Source organism: Gnatocerus cornutus, unplaced genomic scaffold, assembly GCF_029298725.1.
Source record: "Gnatocerus cornutus isolate USDA-ARS CGAHR unplaced genomic scaffold, icGnaCorn1.1 ctg00000023.1, whole genome shotgun sequence".
NCBI classification, from domain to species: Eukaryota; Metazoa; Arthropoda; class Insecta; order Coleoptera; family Tenebrionidae; genus Gnatocerus; species Gnatocerus cornutus.
This window is the reverse complement of record NW_028275375.1, coordinates 818778-837121: the sequence shown is the minus strand read 5'-3', so window position 1 is coordinate 837121 and position 18344 is coordinate 818778. Positions and strand designations below refer to the sequence as shown.

The 18344-nt window shown below is 36.7% G+C and overlaps 3 protein-coding genes across 7 annotated transcripts; 1 reads left to right on the top strand and 2 right to left on the bottom strand.

Annotated features, from left to right (window-relative positions):
• Positions 1-2724: 2724 nt before the first annotated feature.
• Positions 2725-8248, top strand: LOC148166202 (uncharacterized). Of its 5 annotated transcripts, none has more exons than XM_088048789.1 (6): positions 2725-2816; positions 3228-3365; positions 5881-6114; positions 6792-7084; positions 7137-7431; positions 7883-8248. In XM_088048789.1, the coding sequence occupies exons 2-6, from the start codon at positions 3275-3277 to the stop codon at positions 7894-7896; spliced, it is 927 nt and encodes a 308-aa protein (XP_087904915.1). In that variant the 5' UTR covers positions 2725-2816; positions 3228-3274; the 3' UTR covers positions 7897-8248. The 5 variants fall into 5 exon arrangements, with proteins under 5 accessions (XP_087904915.1, XP_087904916.1, XP_087904919.1 ...); XM_088048790.1 differs by having other exon boundaries at positions 3225-3365; XM_088048793.1 differs by having other exon boundaries at positions 2729-2816; positions 7137-7221.
• Positions 8249-13237: 4989 nt separating this feature from the next.
• Positions 13238-14109, bottom strand: LOC148166201 (trypsin-7-like). The gene is made up of 3 exons (XM_088049162.1): positions 14060-14109; positions 13832-14012; positions 13238-13787 (listed from the first exon to the last, which is right to left on the bottom strand). The coding sequence occupies exons 1-3, from the start codon at positions 14103-14105 to the stop codon at positions 13238-13240; spliced, it is 777 nt and encodes a 258-aa protein (XP_087905288.1). The 5' UTR covers positions 14106-14109.
• A 2631-nt stretch (positions 14110-16740) lies between these two features.
• Positions 16741-17609, bottom strand: LOC148166200 (trypsin alpha-like). The gene is made up of 3 exons (XM_088049163.1): positions 17564-17609; positions 17337-17517; positions 16741-17290 (listed from the first exon to the last, which is right to left on the bottom strand). Exons 1-3 carry the CDS (start codon positions 17607-17609, stop codon positions 16741-16743), a joined length of 777 nt encoding a protein of 258 aa, XP_087905289.1.
• Between the last annotated feature and the right edge of the window lie 735 nt (positions 17610-18344).

Sequence of the window (18344 nt, the reverse complement as noted above, 5' to 3'; positions counted from 1 at the left end):
TGTCTATAATTTTGCAATTTGGTTCAGTCAATAAATAGTTCAGAAGCAGTAACCTCTGCAAATTTCATTGCTCAAGAGCAAGAATTGGCTGAAATAGAAATTTTATTGAAAAATATTGGAGATTTTTGGCGCCTCTGAATAATCAAAATTTCTAAAATTTGTATCTTTTGCTCTATAATTTTGAAATTTGCAACAGTTAACCTCCACAACTTTCATTGCTTTAGAACAAAAATTGGCTGAATTGAGAATTATATTGGAGTTTCTTGGCTCATCCTCAAAATAAAAAATTCTAAAATTTGTGTTTTACGCTCTATAATTTTGCAACCCTAATAAATGACTTTAAAATAGTAGTTTACCCAAATTTCAAAGCTGTAGCACTAAAAGTACCAAAGTTACGATTTTTGGAGATGGAGATCGGCAATTTTTACGTTGTCTTAAAAACGAAAATTTCTAAAATTTGTGCCTTTTGCTTTATAATTTTGCAATTTGGTACAAACAATAAATAGTTCAAAAATAATAACTTCTGCAAATTTTAATGCCCTAGAACAAAAATTGGCAGAATTAGGAATTTTATTGGAAAATGTTGGAGATTTTTGCCTTCTCTGAAAAACAGAAAATTCAAAAATTTGTGTTTTTTGCTCCATAATTTTGCAATTTGGTAGACTTAATAAATGAGTTTAAAATAGTAAATTCCCAAAATTTCATAGCTGTATCACTAAAATTACCAAAGTTACGATTTTTAGAGATGGAAATCGGCAATTTTTACGTTATCTTAAAAATAAAAATTTCTAAAATTTGTCTTTCGCTCCATAAATTTGAAATTTGGTGCAGCTAATAAGTAGTTCAAAAGTAGTAACCTCTGCAAATTTCATTACTTTAGAGCAAAAATTGTCAGAATTGGGAATTTTATTAGAAAATGTTGGAGTTTTTTGGCTTGTCTGAAAAATAAAAATTTCTAAAATTTGCGTCTTTCACTTTATAATTTTGCAATTTAGCAATCAATAAATAGTTAAAGAGTTGGAACTCCCGCAAATTTCATTATTCTAAAGAGAAAATTGCCAGAATTAGAAATTAAGTCCCTACTATTGATAGTTATGATATCGCCCCACTAGTAGTTCATCATTTCGATTTTAAATCTGCACCACATTATTTTGGCCGTCCCTGTATACCAGAGTCGAGCTTAATTCGACGCATTTTTCTCTTGTTGGCCGCGCGTTTCGTTGATTTAGAAAAATATTTTTATAACCGACCCACTGATCTGATTATACGAAGATGAATGCTAGGATGAGCGTTTGCATGCATGGATTGTTACGTTCCGGAACTCGGAATCTGATTCCGGTCTAAACCCCTGCACTAAATTTATTATAATGAATTATTCTCCTAGGGGAAGGTACTGTGATGGAAATCCAGACCAGAAAATCGCAATGTGTTCAGCGTTAGTTAGCCCAAAAAAATTATCGCGTGCAATGAAGGTTCTCAAAACAATCAATTTTTAAATTTAGAACTGATTACATCTCTGCTTCACGAGTTTGCAAGTTTGTAATTTATAGAGTCGAGGAATTATTATTAAAATTATTATTATTATCGTTTGAAAATACCACAGTGGGTAGGCAACACATTATACTCAGTTTTAATAATTTCTCCGTTTTAATCACTTCTAATTTTAGGTACTCCGGCTATTTTCACTACCTGTCATATTTTCGACTCAATTAATACCCAATTTTAGCCCATGTAGGTGCCACTAAAAATAACAATATAAAATACCAGTGACCTCCTTCACAAGAATTTTAGAAATGGGTCATCTGAATTTTATCAGAAATATTTTTAGAAAATGTGATAAGAGCCTGCAGACTTTATTTGAGGCTGTTACATGCATGCAACGCTATTTTTATGAATCCACATAAACAAATCCCAGTGTTGTAATCAGTCGAAATAATTTTCTTGGCATGAAAAATGAACGGGCGCAAAGTCTTTGATGTTTTGTTGGATTACCCTAATAGAAGTTTTATTGAATGCTTGACGACTCAACAATCTCTAAAATAACGGAAGTTTAATTCAATTTTGTGGTTTATTTTAATTTTTTACGGGTCACCTACTTTAGCTGAGTGCTTCTAATTTAAGGTCTTTATCCGATTAGTTCGATTGGTTTCAATGCGACTGTCTAGACTTATTGGTTGTGAAGAGGTTCAGATTCTATTTTGAATTTGAATGAATAAAAGTGTTTTTCGAATTTTTCGAATGCCCCGTTTTAGTCACATCTATAAATACCCGCAACGTAGCGCCTTTCAAATTGGATCTTCAATAATGCAAAAATCCGTGGGTGCGCTTTAGTTACCCCCCAAAAATATCCCAATTTGCACTATCAACAACCTCCAGAGATGTTTTGCAGTAATTTACAAAAATGTCGCGTTCAATTCGGTTCCAAGCTAGCAAACCTTGGCGGCGGTTGCCAAAAAGCGGCACGTAACAATCTCTCAGGTAAAAAAAAATCACGTCACGTGTGGCTCGCACCCTTGACCCGTTCCCGCAACTCCGCGACCTTCCCTCAAATCTCTAGTTACTTTTCGGATGTAAGTGGGCCGTAGAGGCTATTTCTGGCTATTCCTGCCTATGGCTAAACAAACACGGCCAACGCAATAAATACACCTCGACAACAATCGGCGGATTTTCCAAAATACTCCTGAATGGCGGTGGAGGGGCGGCGTCGTGACGTCGGCGACGCTGCTGGACGACGTCGTCGAGCGCGAACCACCAGCGTGCAGTCAGTGTCGAACGCCACCAGTCGCTCACCACGACTCGTTAAAAGCGCCACTTAGGTCAGTAAAAGTGTTTTAAACATATACACAGTGTACACGATAAGCTGCTCTTTGTAAGTATGCAGGGGTTTCGGCGGGTTGGGGCTTTCCGGGGTGTCCAACTACGTTATGTAAGCGATGGGGAAACGCACCAAAATTGGCGCACGTGCGGCTAAATTCGGGTTTTTATTATTATCTGGTAATGGATAGTTTGCGAAATGGTGAGGCCATTGCTTAAGAATGCAATGGTCAAAAATAGAATCAGCACACGCGATCTAACGCAGCCTGGGCCTCTCGCCAAATTAGTCCGGGATGGCGTGGCCAACGGACTCGAAAGCTCAGCGGGCAGTCGAGCTTTTCACTTGCTTTTGCGGCCTCCTTCTCGTCATCGTCTACATCGCCGTCATCACCTAATCTCGTTTCTTTTAGCAGACGAACGACGAGGCTTCACCAGTAGAGGTAGCAGCGAATCTATCAAAATGTTCAAGAGCCACTTGGAAATGATCGGCCGCAATGAGACGGCGTCCAAAAAAGCGAAATTCTGGCAGTCCTTTGTCGGATCCCTTAAAGGTAAACGTAAATTATGAAAGAAATGCGATCCCCCCACCACATTCCTGAAACTGAAACCGCAACGGTCAAAAATAACCTTGTATCGAATTTTCGGAGCTTTTGCCAAAATTATGCCATCTGCTTTTCGAGGACGCGCTCAAAACGACGAAAATAACGCGGGCTTTGGGGCAAAACTACACTTTTCATTTTACGAATCGCAACCTTGATCCAGTGCGAAAAACACCTATTTTTATCGCGAGATGATTAACGATGGATAGAAGAGATATTTTAACTTCAGCGACAGTGACACATATGATTCTTGTTTACACCGAAGGAAATTTTACTGCTATAAACCACTTGCAGGTTTATTTTACATCAAACTCAGCCTGCGTTAACTGCCGTGGTAAAAATAGTCGAACGTGTGATGCAATATCTCAAGAAACAATAAACAAAATTAAAAAAGTTGAGACGAAAATAGCGCGGAATTGTGACTAAGAAAAAGTCTTGGAAACTGGCAGCGATTTTGGAAAAGTTTTTCATGCTATAATTTTTGACTTATAATTAACTAATCCCAAGGTTTAGTGAGGATTTAGTGATACAATCAATCAACAAGGAGAAAACCTCAGATTAGTTTCGAAGTTTTCTCAAAACAAGTCAAAAACAACGAGGATTTAGAGCCAATTATTATTAATCCAAATTAACTTTGACAGTTATTTTTTATTTAAAATTGATATATTAATGAATTAATTATCTACTGAAATTTTATTTAAAAAATTCCACTAAAGTTGGTTACGACCCCTAGCGACTTTTATCAGTAACAGTTGGTAGCAAAATCGCGTAGAAGCTGCCCAAGTTTCCCAAAATTTGTAAAATCCTTATTTAAATCTTTCTTTTAAAACAACGCGTAGTTATCTCCAAAAATTTCATTTTTCGAAAAACAATTTCTAACGTAATTTGAAAATAATGACATTTAGCGCTACAACCCTCCTCCCCTTTTGTTGGTAATAATGGACCAACCCGATTTCTGATGGAAAAGTGGCGAAATTTACCTTAATTTCCCCTGTTTTGGCTGGTGAACACGCGCAGAACACTTGGAACACTTCCATGAATGTTTTAGAACTCAAAAATTCACGTGGGAACACTAAACACAATGTTTTTACACGAAATTGGAGTTTGAATCACAACGCTTGCGAACTTACCGACAGTTCCACAGCCGTCTCAGTCGAGCTCTAGCGCGGGACTTTTGAAATTTGAATTTGAAAATGATAATGATTTTCGAAAAAGTCTCAACAGTTCTTCATAATTTAGACTTTATTGTGTAAGAATCCGTGGACAGATTTTTCATATCAGCTCTTGTTTTATTAATTTTCAATTGTTTTTCCAAATTTTAAAGAAACGATTTTGGCAACAAGAAAAGGAAAATAAAAAGTATGACTGTCCCATTTAATCAATTTAAGTCTAAATTTACGATTTTCATCAATCTCTTTCTGTTGTTTAGTCTTAAATCACAAAATTTTACATGTTTCTTGAGACCAATTTTTGCGCTTTCGACAATTGTCGCTGCAATCCTCTAAGCGATGTTGCTCTAACATTTAATGGCATTGTTTGTAGAGTAACATCGATTTTGAATAAATTTGAGAACTTTTTCAAAAAAACTTCAGAAATACAGTATTTTTTTTACAGCTGGTTTAGCCTAAAATTTGACATTATAGTTGCTATTTTTTCGAAAACCAAAGCTGATCTGATAAAACCGATTAGTGTTTCGTAATCAGAAAGCCCTGTATATCCAGAAACATCTTTTACATCTTTAGAAAAAAAGTGCTGGTGCGCAGTGTTATTAATCCCAATTAACTTTGACAGTTATTTTTTTATTTAAAGTTGGAATCTTAATGAAGCTTTGGAAATTTTATTCAAAAAAAATCCACTCATTTAAATGTTAAGGTGGTAGCAGCCCCTAGCGATTTTTATCAATAACAGTTGGCAGCAAAGCGCAACTGAGATGCGTAGAAGCTAAAATTCGTGAAATCCTTATTTAAATCTATTTTGGAACAACACAATATTCCCAAAAAATTCAATTTTCGAAAAACAATTTGTAACGTAATTAAAAAAAAAAGACATTTGGCGCTACAACCCAACTCCCATTTTGTTGGTAATAATGAACCAACCCGATTTCTCATGGAAAAGTGTTGAAATTTACCTTATTTTTCCCTGTTTTGGCTGATGAACACGCGCAGAACACTTGGAACACTTCCATGAATGTTTCAGAACATCAAAATTGACGTGGGAACACTAAACACTGTGTTTTTAAGCGAAATTGGAGAGCCGGCACTTTGAATCACAACGCTTGCAAACTTACCGGCAGTTCCACAGCCGTCTCAGTCGAGCGTTGAGCTCTAGCGCGGGACTTTTGAAATTTGAATTAATAGAGTTGAAGTTGCAAATTGATAATTCCTTACTTTCCCCTAATTTTCTCCCTAAAGAATGAAAGTCTGATTTACAGTTAGGATGCGTTAGAATGGGGGTGATTTTGTTGCAGGATCCCAAGACATAAGAGCCAGCGAGCCGGTGCGGGCCAAGGGCATCTTCCGCCCGCTGAGCGATGGCCCCGAGTGGCCCTTTAACAAATCCATCTACGACGACCCTCTGCACGCCGCTGAACGCATCCACACCCCTGGATACAGATACGACCCATTGCACCGGGACACATACGGTTACTCTCCTCGTCCAATCTACCCCCACAACTATGGCTCTCTCGACAGATACCGGCCCGGTAAGTCAAAGCACTAGGCCGAGCGACTACCATCTACCATCAGGGCCCCACTTCGTGCTGTGACCTCATGCAATCGTCTGTGTTTATAACTAAGTGCCCTTCAACATGAACTTATATACTATAATACAAGTAGCTTCGCCACTATTGTGAATTAACACAAAACACAAATAATCACACTTTCGTCTTTCGACGCAGTTTCACTTTGATGTGTTGTTTTCTTTCGGAGATGGATTTTTGTACAGCACATTACACATTGTAAATCGTATTTTATGTATTTGATAATCTGTCTCTGTACAATAAGTACTTAATAAATTATTTTAAAAAGCGTCGAATAACCGCCCCGCAAACGCTTGAGCTACCATTGGAATCCCTCGGTCGACTTTTATTCTAGTACTAAACTTCACGTTGTAGCTTTTTCACCTTAGCACGGCTTTTAACCGTTCCTGCTGCTCCAGCATTTGCCAGGGCGATCCACGTCTTTTTTTCGACACCTTCCTCTTTTTTTCTTTTTTCCATCGGTGCCAGTTTTTTGAGGGAGGCGTGTACACTTCGGTCGCCTTGGAGGTAAGAACAGTGTGCTTATTAGACTCCTAGCGCCAGCATCGTATTAACACTAGTCCAAACGTTTGTCTAACAGTTTTTGAACACGTTGTGGGGCTGCTCTAACGCGTCGTTAGTGTTTCATGTGACGAAACCACGACCCTACGACGCCGACAAGGCTTGGCAAGACCATATCGACCGTGTCCGAGGCCGTGACCCCGGCCAGTGGCCCAGCATCTTCCACACCACATATCCCTTCAGTCGCTATCCTCTGTACTTGGTCTACAGCAAGAGACCATCACCTGCAGCTGAAAAATACGACCCCCATAAGGCTTGGCTCGATCATTTGGATCGTCTTGCTGAACTCGACAAACTCTACCCTAGTCTCTGGCCGAGATGGGGGCGCAGCCTCTCCCCCACCCCAATCAAGGTACGATTGAGCAACTTAGTACTAGAAAGACTACTAACTTGGTTGTTTTTAGCCTGGCCAGTGGGGCCCCCGCCCGTCTGAAGTGGCCTACAACTACGCCGGTCTCCCGATTTTCAACCGTGGTGGGCTTTTCCCAAGTAAGAGACTGTACCGCGACCTTCTGAATCCTTCTCCTTTCCTCCCAATTTCGTCGATAATTTCCGATCCATTCTGGTGGGACTCTCCCTTGTTGCGGCCTTATTCACCCTTCAACCCATGGGGCAAGTCCCCGTTTTATCTCCGAGATTCGTACCTTTCCCCAGTCAAGAGGACGTACCTGTGGGACAAACACCCCATCAGGCCGTTCGGTAAGTCCCTAGACTAACCCCCCACCCCGGCGGCCCCGTTTCTCTGACCCAGAGGACCACCTTTTTGACCAGGACAGCGAAAATTTTTGGTAATCTTTTTTTACCCACGGTTTTGCTATTTTGTCCCTTTTATCACGTCTATGGAAGACGACCAAATTCAATGTGACCATGACCCCACCTCAGACCCTTCCATGACTTGCGAAATTCAGTTCTTCAGGTCGAAATAGCAGAGAGTTGAAGAGACCCCACTTTTTGCTGTCCAAAACTTTTTCATTTTGCACAGTGGGTCCCCTTTTTTCACTAACAGATGCACGCTGCTATTAAACACATTAAATGAAGGAAAATTTCGCACAGCTTCAGCTTTTCACATTTAAATAAAATAAACTCGCAGTTTTTGCGGGTTTATTTAATTTAAATCAAATTTGAAGTAACTAATTGAGACTTTTTCTAGCTGCTGTCTACTAAGTGGAAGGGAATCTGATTTCGGAGCCGCCATCGCACATCAATTACTTGCGACTGACTGAACAGAAAGCTTTTACACTTGTCTTCGGACTAGTGTGCATGCAAAGTGTTCATTTTACTTTATTTTATTTTACTTCAACAAAATCTGCCTTCTAATGTGCCTTAAATTATACAAGGAACGAACCAAATTGTTATTTTTGTAAATAGTTTTTTCGACTGCGACTTTGCAATGACACTCGTTTAAAACGTGCCTCCATTCCATCGTTATTGATCAATCATTGGAAAGCGCAGAAATAAATTATAATCGTTTACTTATATGTGGCATGTTAATAATAAATTCTACCAAAACACCGAACTGACTTTTTATTTCATTTATTACTTTAGATAAATACAAAAAAACGTTCTTTTTTGTACTCCTGGCATGTGCAGCAGCGCCCAAATCGTGAGTTTAAAAATCAGCATCGTGTAACTCGCTCTGTCTTATGGTCGTTTAAATTTTTGGGTTGTCGCCAGAGGGCCAAATTGTTGAAGGTTCGAAACAATTCGTGCTCGATATGTCGGACACTATTTCAGATATTGAGATGCGGTTTGTGCCATCGTTTTTCTCGCGATTTTTTACATAAGAAACAGTTCTTTGATTTTTCTACAGTCAAAATTTGCAAATTTTCGCAAAAATTCATGACTAAAACTAAGGCAAAATATTGATATCGATATCTCGCTTATTTTTTAGACCAAACTTGAGTTATTATACATCAGTGAACGCAGAATTTTACGTAGATTCCAAATCTGGGATTTAAATTCAGATACAACAACAAATAACTGAGTTATGACCGATCAAAGTTTCGGATAGTTGATTTTCATTTTTTATCATTTTTCCCAATTTTCAAAGTTAAATATCTCGGAAACTATTAGAGATATTGAGATGCGGTTTGCGTCATCGTTTTTCTCGGCTCATTTTACGTTAGAAAAAGTGCTTAAAAGCCCAAAATTCGATAGTCGATTTTTCGCGAAAAAAAATTGCGATTCAAACGATGAAAATTTTTCATTTTTTTTAATTTTTGGCCATAACTCGCAAACTATTTGTCCTATAGATTTCAAATTTGGCCAGTAGATAGATTTTAAGCTTCTCTTTCGACTGATGTATAATTCAATGCTATTAAACGTCGTTTTCGTTTTGAAAACATTGATTGAAAATCACCCTAAAATGACGTTTTTAAAATAGTTTTTGGCCAATGCCTCGTTTATTTATTAAGCAAACTCAAGAAATTTGGGTCTCATTTTACGCAGAATTTCACGCTGAATCCAAAAATATAATAATTTTTTTAAATTTGTCAATAAATAACCGAGTTATGGCCGTTTGAAATTTTGGGTTGTCGCCAGAGGGTCAAATTTTCGAAGGTTCGAAACAATTCATGCTCGATATCTCGAAAACTATTCCAGATATTGGAATGCGGTTTGCGGCATCGTTTCTCTCGCGATTTTTTACATAAGAAATAGTTTTTAGATTTTCCAATAGTCGAAATTTGCAAATTTTCGCGAAAATTCATGATTAAAAAAACCATGACAAACTTCTCATATCGATATCTCGCTTATTTTTAGAGTAAACTTGAGTTATTATACATCAGTTTACGCAGAATTTTACGCAGATTCCAAATCTGAGATTTAAATTCAGATACGACTGCAAATAACCGAGTTATGGCTGATTAAAGTTTTGAAATGTTGATTTTCGTTTTTTCTCATTTTTCCTTATTTTTAAAGTTAAATATCTCGGAAACTATTAGAGATATTGCGATGCGGTTTGCGCCATCGTTTTTCACAGCTCATTTTACGTTAGAAAAAGTGCTTAAAAGCCCAAAATTCGATAGTCGTTTTTTTGCGAAAAAAAAAATCCGACTCAATCGATAAAAAATTTCCAATTTTTTTATTTTTGATCATAACTCGTAAACCGTTTGTTTGATCGATCTCAAATTGGGCCAATAGATAGATTTCGGGCTCCTCTTTCGAATGATATATAATACAAAGGTATTAAACGTCGTTTTTACACTAAAAATAGTGATTGAAAATCACCCCAAAATGACCACTTCCAAACAATTTTTGGTCAATGCTTTCTTTATTTCGTAGGTAAACTCAATAAATTTTGACTCATTTTACGCAGAATCTCGCGCTGAATCCAAATCTGGAATTTAAATTCAGATCCGACAACAAATAATTGAGTTATGGCCGTTTGAATTTTTGGGTTGTCGCTAGAGGGTCAAATTTTCGAAGGTTCGAAACAATTCATGCTCGATATCTCGAAAACTATTTCAGATATTGGAATGCGGTTTGCGGCATCGTTTTTCTCGCGATTTTTTACATAAGAAATCGTTTTTAGATTTTCCAATAGTCGAAATTTACAAATTTTCGCAAAAATTCATGACTAAAACTATGCCAACTTCTCATATCGATATCTCGCTTATTTTTTAGAGTAAACTTGAGTTATTATACATCAGTTTACGCAAAATTTTACGCAGATTCCAAATCTGAGATTTAAATTCAGATACGACTGCAAATAACCGAGTTATGGCTGATTAAAGTTTTGAAATGTTGATTTTCGTTTTTTCTCATTTTTCCTTATTTTTAAAGTTAAATATCTCGGAAACTATTAGAGATATTGCGATGCGGTTTGCGCCATCGTTTTTCACAGCTCATTTTACGTTAGAAAAAGTGCTTAAAAGCCCAAAATTCGATAGTCGTTTTTTTGCGAAAAAAAAAATCCGACTCAATCGATAAAAAATTTCCAATTTTTTTATTTTTGATCATAACTCGTAAACCGTTTGTTTGATCGATCTCAAATTGGGCCAATAGATAGATTTCGGGCTCCTCTTTCGAATGATATATAATACAAAGGTATTAAACGTCGTTTTTACACTAAAAATAGTGATTGAAAATCACCCCAAAATGACCACTTCCAAACAATTTTTGGTCAATGCTTTCTTTATTTCGTAGGTAAACTCAATAAATTTTGACTCATTTTACGCAGAATCTCGCGCTGAATCCAAATCTGGAATTTAAATTCAGATCCGACAACAAATAATTGAGTTATGGCCGTTTGAATTTTTGGGTTGTCGCTAGAGGGTCAAATTTTCGAAGGTTCGAAACAATTCATGCTCGATATCTCGAAAACTATTTCAGATATTGGAATGCGGTTTGCGGCATCGTTTTTCTCGCGATTTTTTACATAAGAAATCGTTTTTAGATTTTCCAATAGTCGAAATTTACAAATTTTCGCAAAAATTCATGACTAAAACTATGCCAACTTCTCATATCGATATCTCGCTTATTTTTTAGAGTAAACTTGAGTTATTATACATCAGTGTACGCAGAATTTTACGCAGATTCCAAATCTGAGATTTAAATTCAGATACGACTGCAAATAACCGAGTTATGGCTGATTAAAGTTTTGAAATGTTGATTTTCGTTTTTTCTCATTTTTCCTTATTTTTAAAGTTAAATATCTCGGAAACTATAAGAGATATTGCGATGCGGTTTGCGCCATCGTTTTTCTCAGCTCATTTTACGTTAGAAAAAGTGCTTAAAAGCCCAAAATTCGATAGTCGTTTTTTTGCGAAAAAAAAATCCGACTCAATCGATAAAAAATTTCCAATTTTTTTATTTTTGATCATAACTCGTAAACCGTTTGTTTGATCGATCTCAAATTGGGCCAATAGATAGATTTCGGGCTCCTCTTTCGAATGATATATAATACAAAGGTATTAAACGTCGTTTTTACACTAAAAATAGTGATTGAAAATCACCCCAAAATGACCACTTCCAAACAGTTTTTGGTCAATGCTTTCTTTATTTCGTAGGTAAACTCAATAAATTTTGACTCATTTTACGCAGAATCTCGCGCTGAATCCAAATCTGGAATTTAAATTCAGATCCGACAACAAATAATTGAGTTATGGCCGTTTGAATTTTTGGGTTGTCGCTAGAGGGTCAAATTTTCGAAGGTTCGAAACAATTCATGCTCGATATCTCGGAAACTATTCCAGATATTGGAATGCGGTTTGCGGCATCGTTTTTCTCGCGATTTTTTACATAAGAAATCGTTTTTAGATTTTCCAATAGTCGAAATTTGCAAATTTTCGCAAAAATTCATGACTAAAACTATGGCCAAACTTCTCATATCGATATCTCGCTTATTTTTTAGAGTAAACTTGAGTTATTATACATCAGTGAACGCAGAATTTTCCGCAGATTCCAAATCTGGGATTTAAATTCAAATACAACAACAAATAACTGAGTTATGGCCGATCAAAGTTTCGGATAGTTGATTTTCATTTTTTCTCATTTTTCCCAATTTTCAAAGTTAAATATCTCGGAAACTATTAGAGATATTGAAATGCGGTTCGCGCCATCGTTTTTCTCGGCTCATTTTACGTTAGAAAAAGTGCTTAAAAGCCCAAAATTCGATAGTCGATTTTTCGCGAAAAAAAATTGCGACTCAAACGATGAAAATTTTTCATTTTTTTTAATTTTTGACCATAACTCGCGAACTATTTGTTCTAGAGATCTCAAATTTGGCCAGTAGATAGATTTTAAGCTCCTCTTTCGACTGATCTATAATTCAATGCTATTAAACGTCGTTTTCGTTTTGAAAACATTGATTGAAAATCACCCAAAAATGATGTTTTCAAAACAATTTTTGGCCAATGCCTCGTTTATTTATTAAGCAAATTCAACAAATTAGGGTCTCATTTTACGCAGAATTTCACGCTGAATCCAAAAATATGATAATTTTTTAAAATTTGTCAATAAATAACCGCGTTATGGCCGTTTGAAATTTTGGGTTGTCGCCAGAGGGCCAAATTTTTGAAGGTTCAAAACAATTCGTGCTCGATATCTCGAAAACTATTCCAGATATTGGAATGCGGTTTGCGGCATCGTTTTTCTCGCGATTTTTTACATAAGAAATAGTTTTTAGATTTTCCAATAGTCGAAAGTTGCAGTTTTTTGCGAAAATTCATGATTAGAACTATGCCAAATTTCTCATATCGATATCTCGCTTATTTTTTAGAGTAAACTTGAGTTATTATATATCAATGTATGCAGAATTTTCCGTAGATTCCAAATCTGGGATTTAAATTGAGATCCGACAACAAATGACTGAGTTATGGTGGATCAAAGTCTCGTTTTTCATTTTTCCCGGTGTTTGATATTGGGGCTAAAACCTTTGCACTTTATTCGGGTACACTCTGTATAAACACGACTATTGCTGCATCGAGTACTGTCACAAAAAGAAATAAAAATAAGCTAAAAAACATTTTATTAAGGTTTACATTGATGGTACAATATTCAGTTTTTACAATCCAGCGACTTCTTGAATGTAACCGCGGAGATTAGCAACGTTGGAGTAAACTCCTGGGTAAGCCGGACGAGCGCATCCCAAACCCCACGAAACGATACCAGCAAGAACATTGTCAACCACCAAAGGACCGCCAGAATCGCCCTGGCAAGCGTCTTTACCACCTCCGTTGGCTCCAGCGCACAACATCCTATCAGTAATGGGGTAACTGTCGTACGCAGCTTGACAATCTGCATTGCTGACAATCTGTACGTTCACTCCAAGGAGTTCAGAGGGAAGAGAACTGCTCCCTTCGCTAGTGGTACCCCAACCAGTCACAAGCGTATCAGTACCGGCAGCCCAATTCTGGTTCAGTTCAGGAAGACCAACAGCTGCAACATTCTCGTTCAAAGTCAAAGGGGTGGACAATTTCAAAAGAGAAATGTCGTAGTCGATATCCCAATCGTCGTATTGAGGATTTTGGTGGATGGCTTCAATGTTGGAGACTTGCCCGCCGGATCCACGAGTGGAAGTACCAACGCGGATGGTAAGTTGACTTGCTGAGGAACTGAAGGAAAAGTTATGGAGTACTAAGAAGTAAATTCAACTCACCCGTCGGTGCAGTGAGCGGCTGTGACGACCCATTCGGCTGAAATGACGGAGCCTCCACAGATGTGGGAACCATAGTACTGAAGAGAAACTTGCCATGGTACTTTGGAGATGTCGATGGCCGAACCTCCGATGATTCTTCCATCGGGAATCATCCGGTTCTTAAGACGGGCATTGGGAACCGCTGGTACAACACTTTACATTTCAGTACTACAGTAAAACGGATCTTACCTGAGGCGGAGATGACTAGCAAGGCAACAATCAGGATCGACTTCATTTTGATAACTGACGTCTTGTGTGGGTCCACTTTTATACTATCTATTTGGCGAAATTAACGTTTTTTCAATGTTCACAGATTAAGCTATCCATCATCGTCTAGACATACTGCCTTAGTTTGGGATGATCTTCAGTTCACGCGCGCGATAAATGAGATTAGGATCACTCAAAGGGGCTTAAATATAATATCTTTTTGATTTGTGGGTATCATTTCTAGTCACTCTTGCTAATCTGTGGTGATCAAACTGAAATGTTATTGTTCTGTCAGTCCTTCCGCCGAATTGGTAGTAGAAGCGATTGAAAAAATGGATGAATGGATGAAAATGGAAAAAGCGTGAAGATAGTAATTATCCTTGGATCAACTTTCTAGAAATTAAAGTCGTTCCATGTCCTTGTAAATCTTTTTCTTATTAAAAATTATTTATAGCTACAGTAAAAATTCGATATAGTCACCTTTGATATAAGCAACCTTTGATATTGACAGCTAATTTAGTTTCTGTCATTTGATATAATCTCATCTACTGTCAATCGCTAAAATAATCCTGTTAAAGATGCAAAAACAGAAGAGACAGTGTTTATCGCTCTGAAGGATGTTTCTGCTATTTTCTTTCTTAATTTTTTCCATGTTTTTCCTTTTCTCACTGTTTGTTCTTGCTCTTGACAATTGGTATTCTTCGTAGTTTTCTATACTTGTATTTGCAAGGTATTTTTTGTTTCTTGTCTTTTATTGTTAATTTTTCGTTATTTGTTTACTAACACTAATAATATGTTTTTATATTTTTCCTCTTTCTTTGTTTATGCTCTTTACCTTGTCTCACATTTCTTAATTATTTATTATTGATTTTTCGTTTCTGTTGGTAAATTCTCTGGTTATTTTGTGTAAATTCGGTGTATAAAGTGGCTATTTTTGATCTTTAGGTCATTACCTAGGCAAACTCTTTTGTTCTTTCTGTGTCTGCATATACATAAAAATACCATAATATTATATTTTAAATATTGTCTACCCATTTGGATATAATCAACATTTTTGATAAAAGCAACTTTTAAAAAAAATTGTTTCTAGACAGGGTGACTATATCCAATTTTGACTGTATTTAACAAACAAGTTGGTTAATGAAAGCGATTATTAATTGAGCGATTTTAACCCGCACGAACGTAGTGAGATTATTAATTAATAATAATAATTGTATTAAAGTAATTAATAATTAATAATACAAGGTGTTTATAAATGTTTCTAGCATCAAGGGTAGCTATGAAATGTCAAAGAAATTTGCCGCTCATTACAAATGTGGGTTTCGATTTTTCAACTGACATTTGCAGTTAACCTCAAACATGGAGCACAGTAAGTTTTGAGAAATAAACTGTTCTAGTTGTGGTTTAAAATCTGAAAATCAAAAACTTGGACACAAAACTGTAACTGAAACTTAAGTGACATTGTAAATAATTTTCAAGATAGTTATTTCACTATGAAAACAAAGCGGCAAAATAGTGCATGGCAGGAATTCCACAGCCACCCTTGATGCTAAAAACATTTTTAAACACCTTGTATTTAATAATAATTAATAATAATTAATAATAAATTAATGATTCTTAATAATTATAATATATAATATTAATATGAATACATAATTAATTATTATTATTAAGCGAGATTATTAATCGGCCATTAACCATAGAGTTAATTACAAAACTTTTCCGGTAATCGAATTTTGAAAAATTCACCAAAAAAAGAAATTTTTTACAAAGGTGGTTATGCAACCCAATATACAAAAACTAAGGTGAGGTTATGTATTCAATGGATATGTCCGATCTGTCAACAGTTGTCAAATTTGAGTGTAATTTTAAACCAAGGTTCCTAAATTAAGCAGGTTTGCTCGTTACTAAGGCTAAAACTCCACCCTCTTTTGGTTGCTAGGGACGTGTGACCACAAATGACGTCACAAGAAAGTTCTGTCAATTGTTTTGGGGTGTAAAAACATTGTTGATCGCCAATGTTGTTTAAGAAAGTTCTTGTAGAAGCATCAGAGTGTTAAATATTGCTGTTTTAAATAATAATAGCAATGAAAAAATTCAATTGGAATTTAAAAGTGCTTTCCGATGACGTATTCGCGCCAGTTCAAGAAGCTTGCTATTGGCTCAAAACTTTGTAGCAAACCTGTTAATTTTAGTAACCTTGATTTCAAACGATGTCTATGGGGTCGATTTCAAGTGTGACTTGCCTTACTGCAAATCCCATTTGCAACATAGCAACGCCAATCACATTGCTCATACCTTGGCAACGGTTGCAAATTTGCGTTAACGCAGTGACTTGAAATCGACCCGTATGAAACTAGGGAGTCTCTATGTGAAGTCTAAAAATCGTCGTTTTGATTTGGTATTAGTAAACAAACAGATCCAGAGCCTCCACATCATTATTTAATTTATTAAACTGCGTGTATAATTGATTGCCCATAATAAACACATTAAATCATTTATTAACAGCCACTTTAATGCATAATTTCAGCCGACAAACCATGCATTAATAGTGCCTAAAAACAAACGATCGCCGGAAAAATAATTAAAACCACAACTCCAACGATTCATTTTTTTACTTAATATCTTTTCCTATTTTTACAACAAAATTTTCTGAAATCTGTTTAGATCCCTGCTGTTTGGGTAATGTAGCTGCGAAGAGCAGGAACACTGGCGTAAACTCCTGGATAATTAGGACGAGCGCATCCATACCCCCACGAAACAATACCAGCCAGAGTGCTACCGACAACCAACGGACCACCAGAATCTCCCTGGCAAGCGTCTTTGCCACCGCCGCTAACTCCAGCACACAACATACGACTGGTAATGCTGCTACCGCCATAAGCAGATTGGCAAGACGACTGACTGACAATTTGCACAGTAACTCCGAGCAAGTTGGTAGGAAGAGCACTGGAGCCTTCGGAAGTGGTGCCCCAGCCGGTGACAAGAGAGTTGGTACCGGCGCTCCAGCTAGTACTAGCAGAAGGAAGAGTGACTGCAGCGACACTGCTGCTGAGGGACAACGAGGAGGAGAGTTGGAGGACGGAGATGTCGTAATCGATGGTGTTCTTGTTGTAGCTGGAGTGTTGGTTGATTTTGGCGACGTTGGCGACTTGTCCTCCTGAGCCGCGCGAGGCCGTTCCGGCACGGATGGAGATTTGACTAGCTGACAAACTAACAAAACAATCATCGAGAGATTTCGTTTGGTTAAATAACTAACCCGTCGGTGCAGTGAGCGGCTGTGACTACGTAGTTGGCGGAGATGACTGAGCCTCCACAGATGTGGGAGCCGTAGTACTGGAGGGACACTTGCCATGGTACTGAAGTGATGGCGACGGATGAACCACCAATGATCCTACCATCAGGCAACAAACTCCTCGCCAGGGGTTGTTGAGGAAGCGCTGGTACAAAAAAGTAAGAATACGAATTCAAATAAGTTATATTCACCTGAGGCGCTTGCAAGAAGAGCTACAACAAGTACGAATGCTTTCATTTTGGAATGATTTGTACAATGCAAACGCGACTTTTATAGTCAGATCTCGACACTTTTAATAACCGCATTATCAATTTTGTTGAGCTTAAAATGTCTATTAATGTTACAGTTTTTGATTTATTGTTGGCGGATGTCTAATTCACCGGTTATTTGAAAAACGTTTTTAAACTACTTATAAAGTAATAAATAAAAATTAGATCCAAAAATAGCGTATTAGAATACACGTTTTGTTTTACTCGATTTTTTAACGGTTTTTCTACACTTGATGTACTTGAGATTATTTAGATAGGATTATTTTGCCCTTCACATTTTTCGCAATCATCAAATGTTTGAATTAATCGTTTTTCAGATTCTTTTTTTTGTATTGGTTGGCTTTTCAAACCTTTTATCTTTTCTATTACAGTGACGGTCAAAAAAAAGCGGACGTTATCAGAACTACCAATAATCAAGACGTCGTTTTTTTTGAACGCGTTTTACACAGCTTAATTTTTGAAAAAATATGGCCCAATACTTTTTTTCCACTTTCATTTTAAGGTCAAATAAAAACTTTTTATTTAAGGAATTACGAGATATAAATCAAAATACATGTTATTGAGTATTGTTTTAATCTTTTATTATGAGGTATTATGAGTTTAATCCACTTCAATGTAATTTATGATGTAAGATGAGACACAAACATCTTAAACAAGCCAAAATAAGATAATTTGTTATTTAGTTATCAATAACAAGAAACGA

What these genes read in the sequence shown, in the direction of transcription:
- LOC148166200 (XM_088049163.1), bottom strand. Translation starts at nt 17,609, where the DNA reads ATGAAAGCATTCGTACTTGTTGTAGCTCTTCTTGCAAGCGCCTCAG. An exon ending in TCTTCTTGCAAGCGCCTCAG is followed by an intron (nt 17,518 to 17,563) that starts GTGAATATAACT and finishes TTTTTGTACCAG; the next exon opens with CGCTTCCTCAACAACCCCTG. An exon ending in GCCGCTCACTGCACCGACGG is followed by an intron (nt 17,291 to 17,336) that starts GTTAGTTATTTA and finishes TTGTTTTGTTAG; the next exon opens with TTTGTCAGCTAGTCAAATCT.
- LOC148166201 (XM_088049162.1), bottom strand. Translation starts at nt 14,105, where the DNA reads ATGAAGTCGATCCTGATTGTTGCCTTGCTAGTCATCTCCGCCTCAG. An exon ending in GCTAGTCATCTCCGCCTCAG is followed by an intron (nt 14,013 to 14,059) that starts GTAAGATCCGTT and finishes GTGTTGTACCAG; the next exon opens with CGGTTCCCAATGCCCGTCTT. An exon ending in GCCGCTCACTGCACCGACGG is followed by an intron (nt 13,788 to 13,831) that starts GTGAGTTGAATT and finishes CTTTTCCTTCAG; the next exon opens with TTCCTCAGCAAGTCAACTTA.
- LOC148166202 (XM_088048789.1), top strand. Translation starts at nt 3,275, where the DNA reads ATGTTCAAGAGCCACTTGGAAATGATCGGCCGCAATGAGACGGCGTCC. An exon ending in CTTTGTCGGATCCCTTAAAG is followed by an intron (nt 3,366 to 5,880) that starts GTAAACGTAAAT and finishes ATTTTGTTGCAG; the next exon opens with GATCCCAAGACATAAGAGCC. An exon ending in TCTCCCCCACCCCAATCAAG is followed by an intron (nt 7,085 to 7,136) that starts GTACGATTGAGC and finishes GGTTGTTTTTAG; the next exon opens with CCTGGCCAGTGGGGCCCCCG.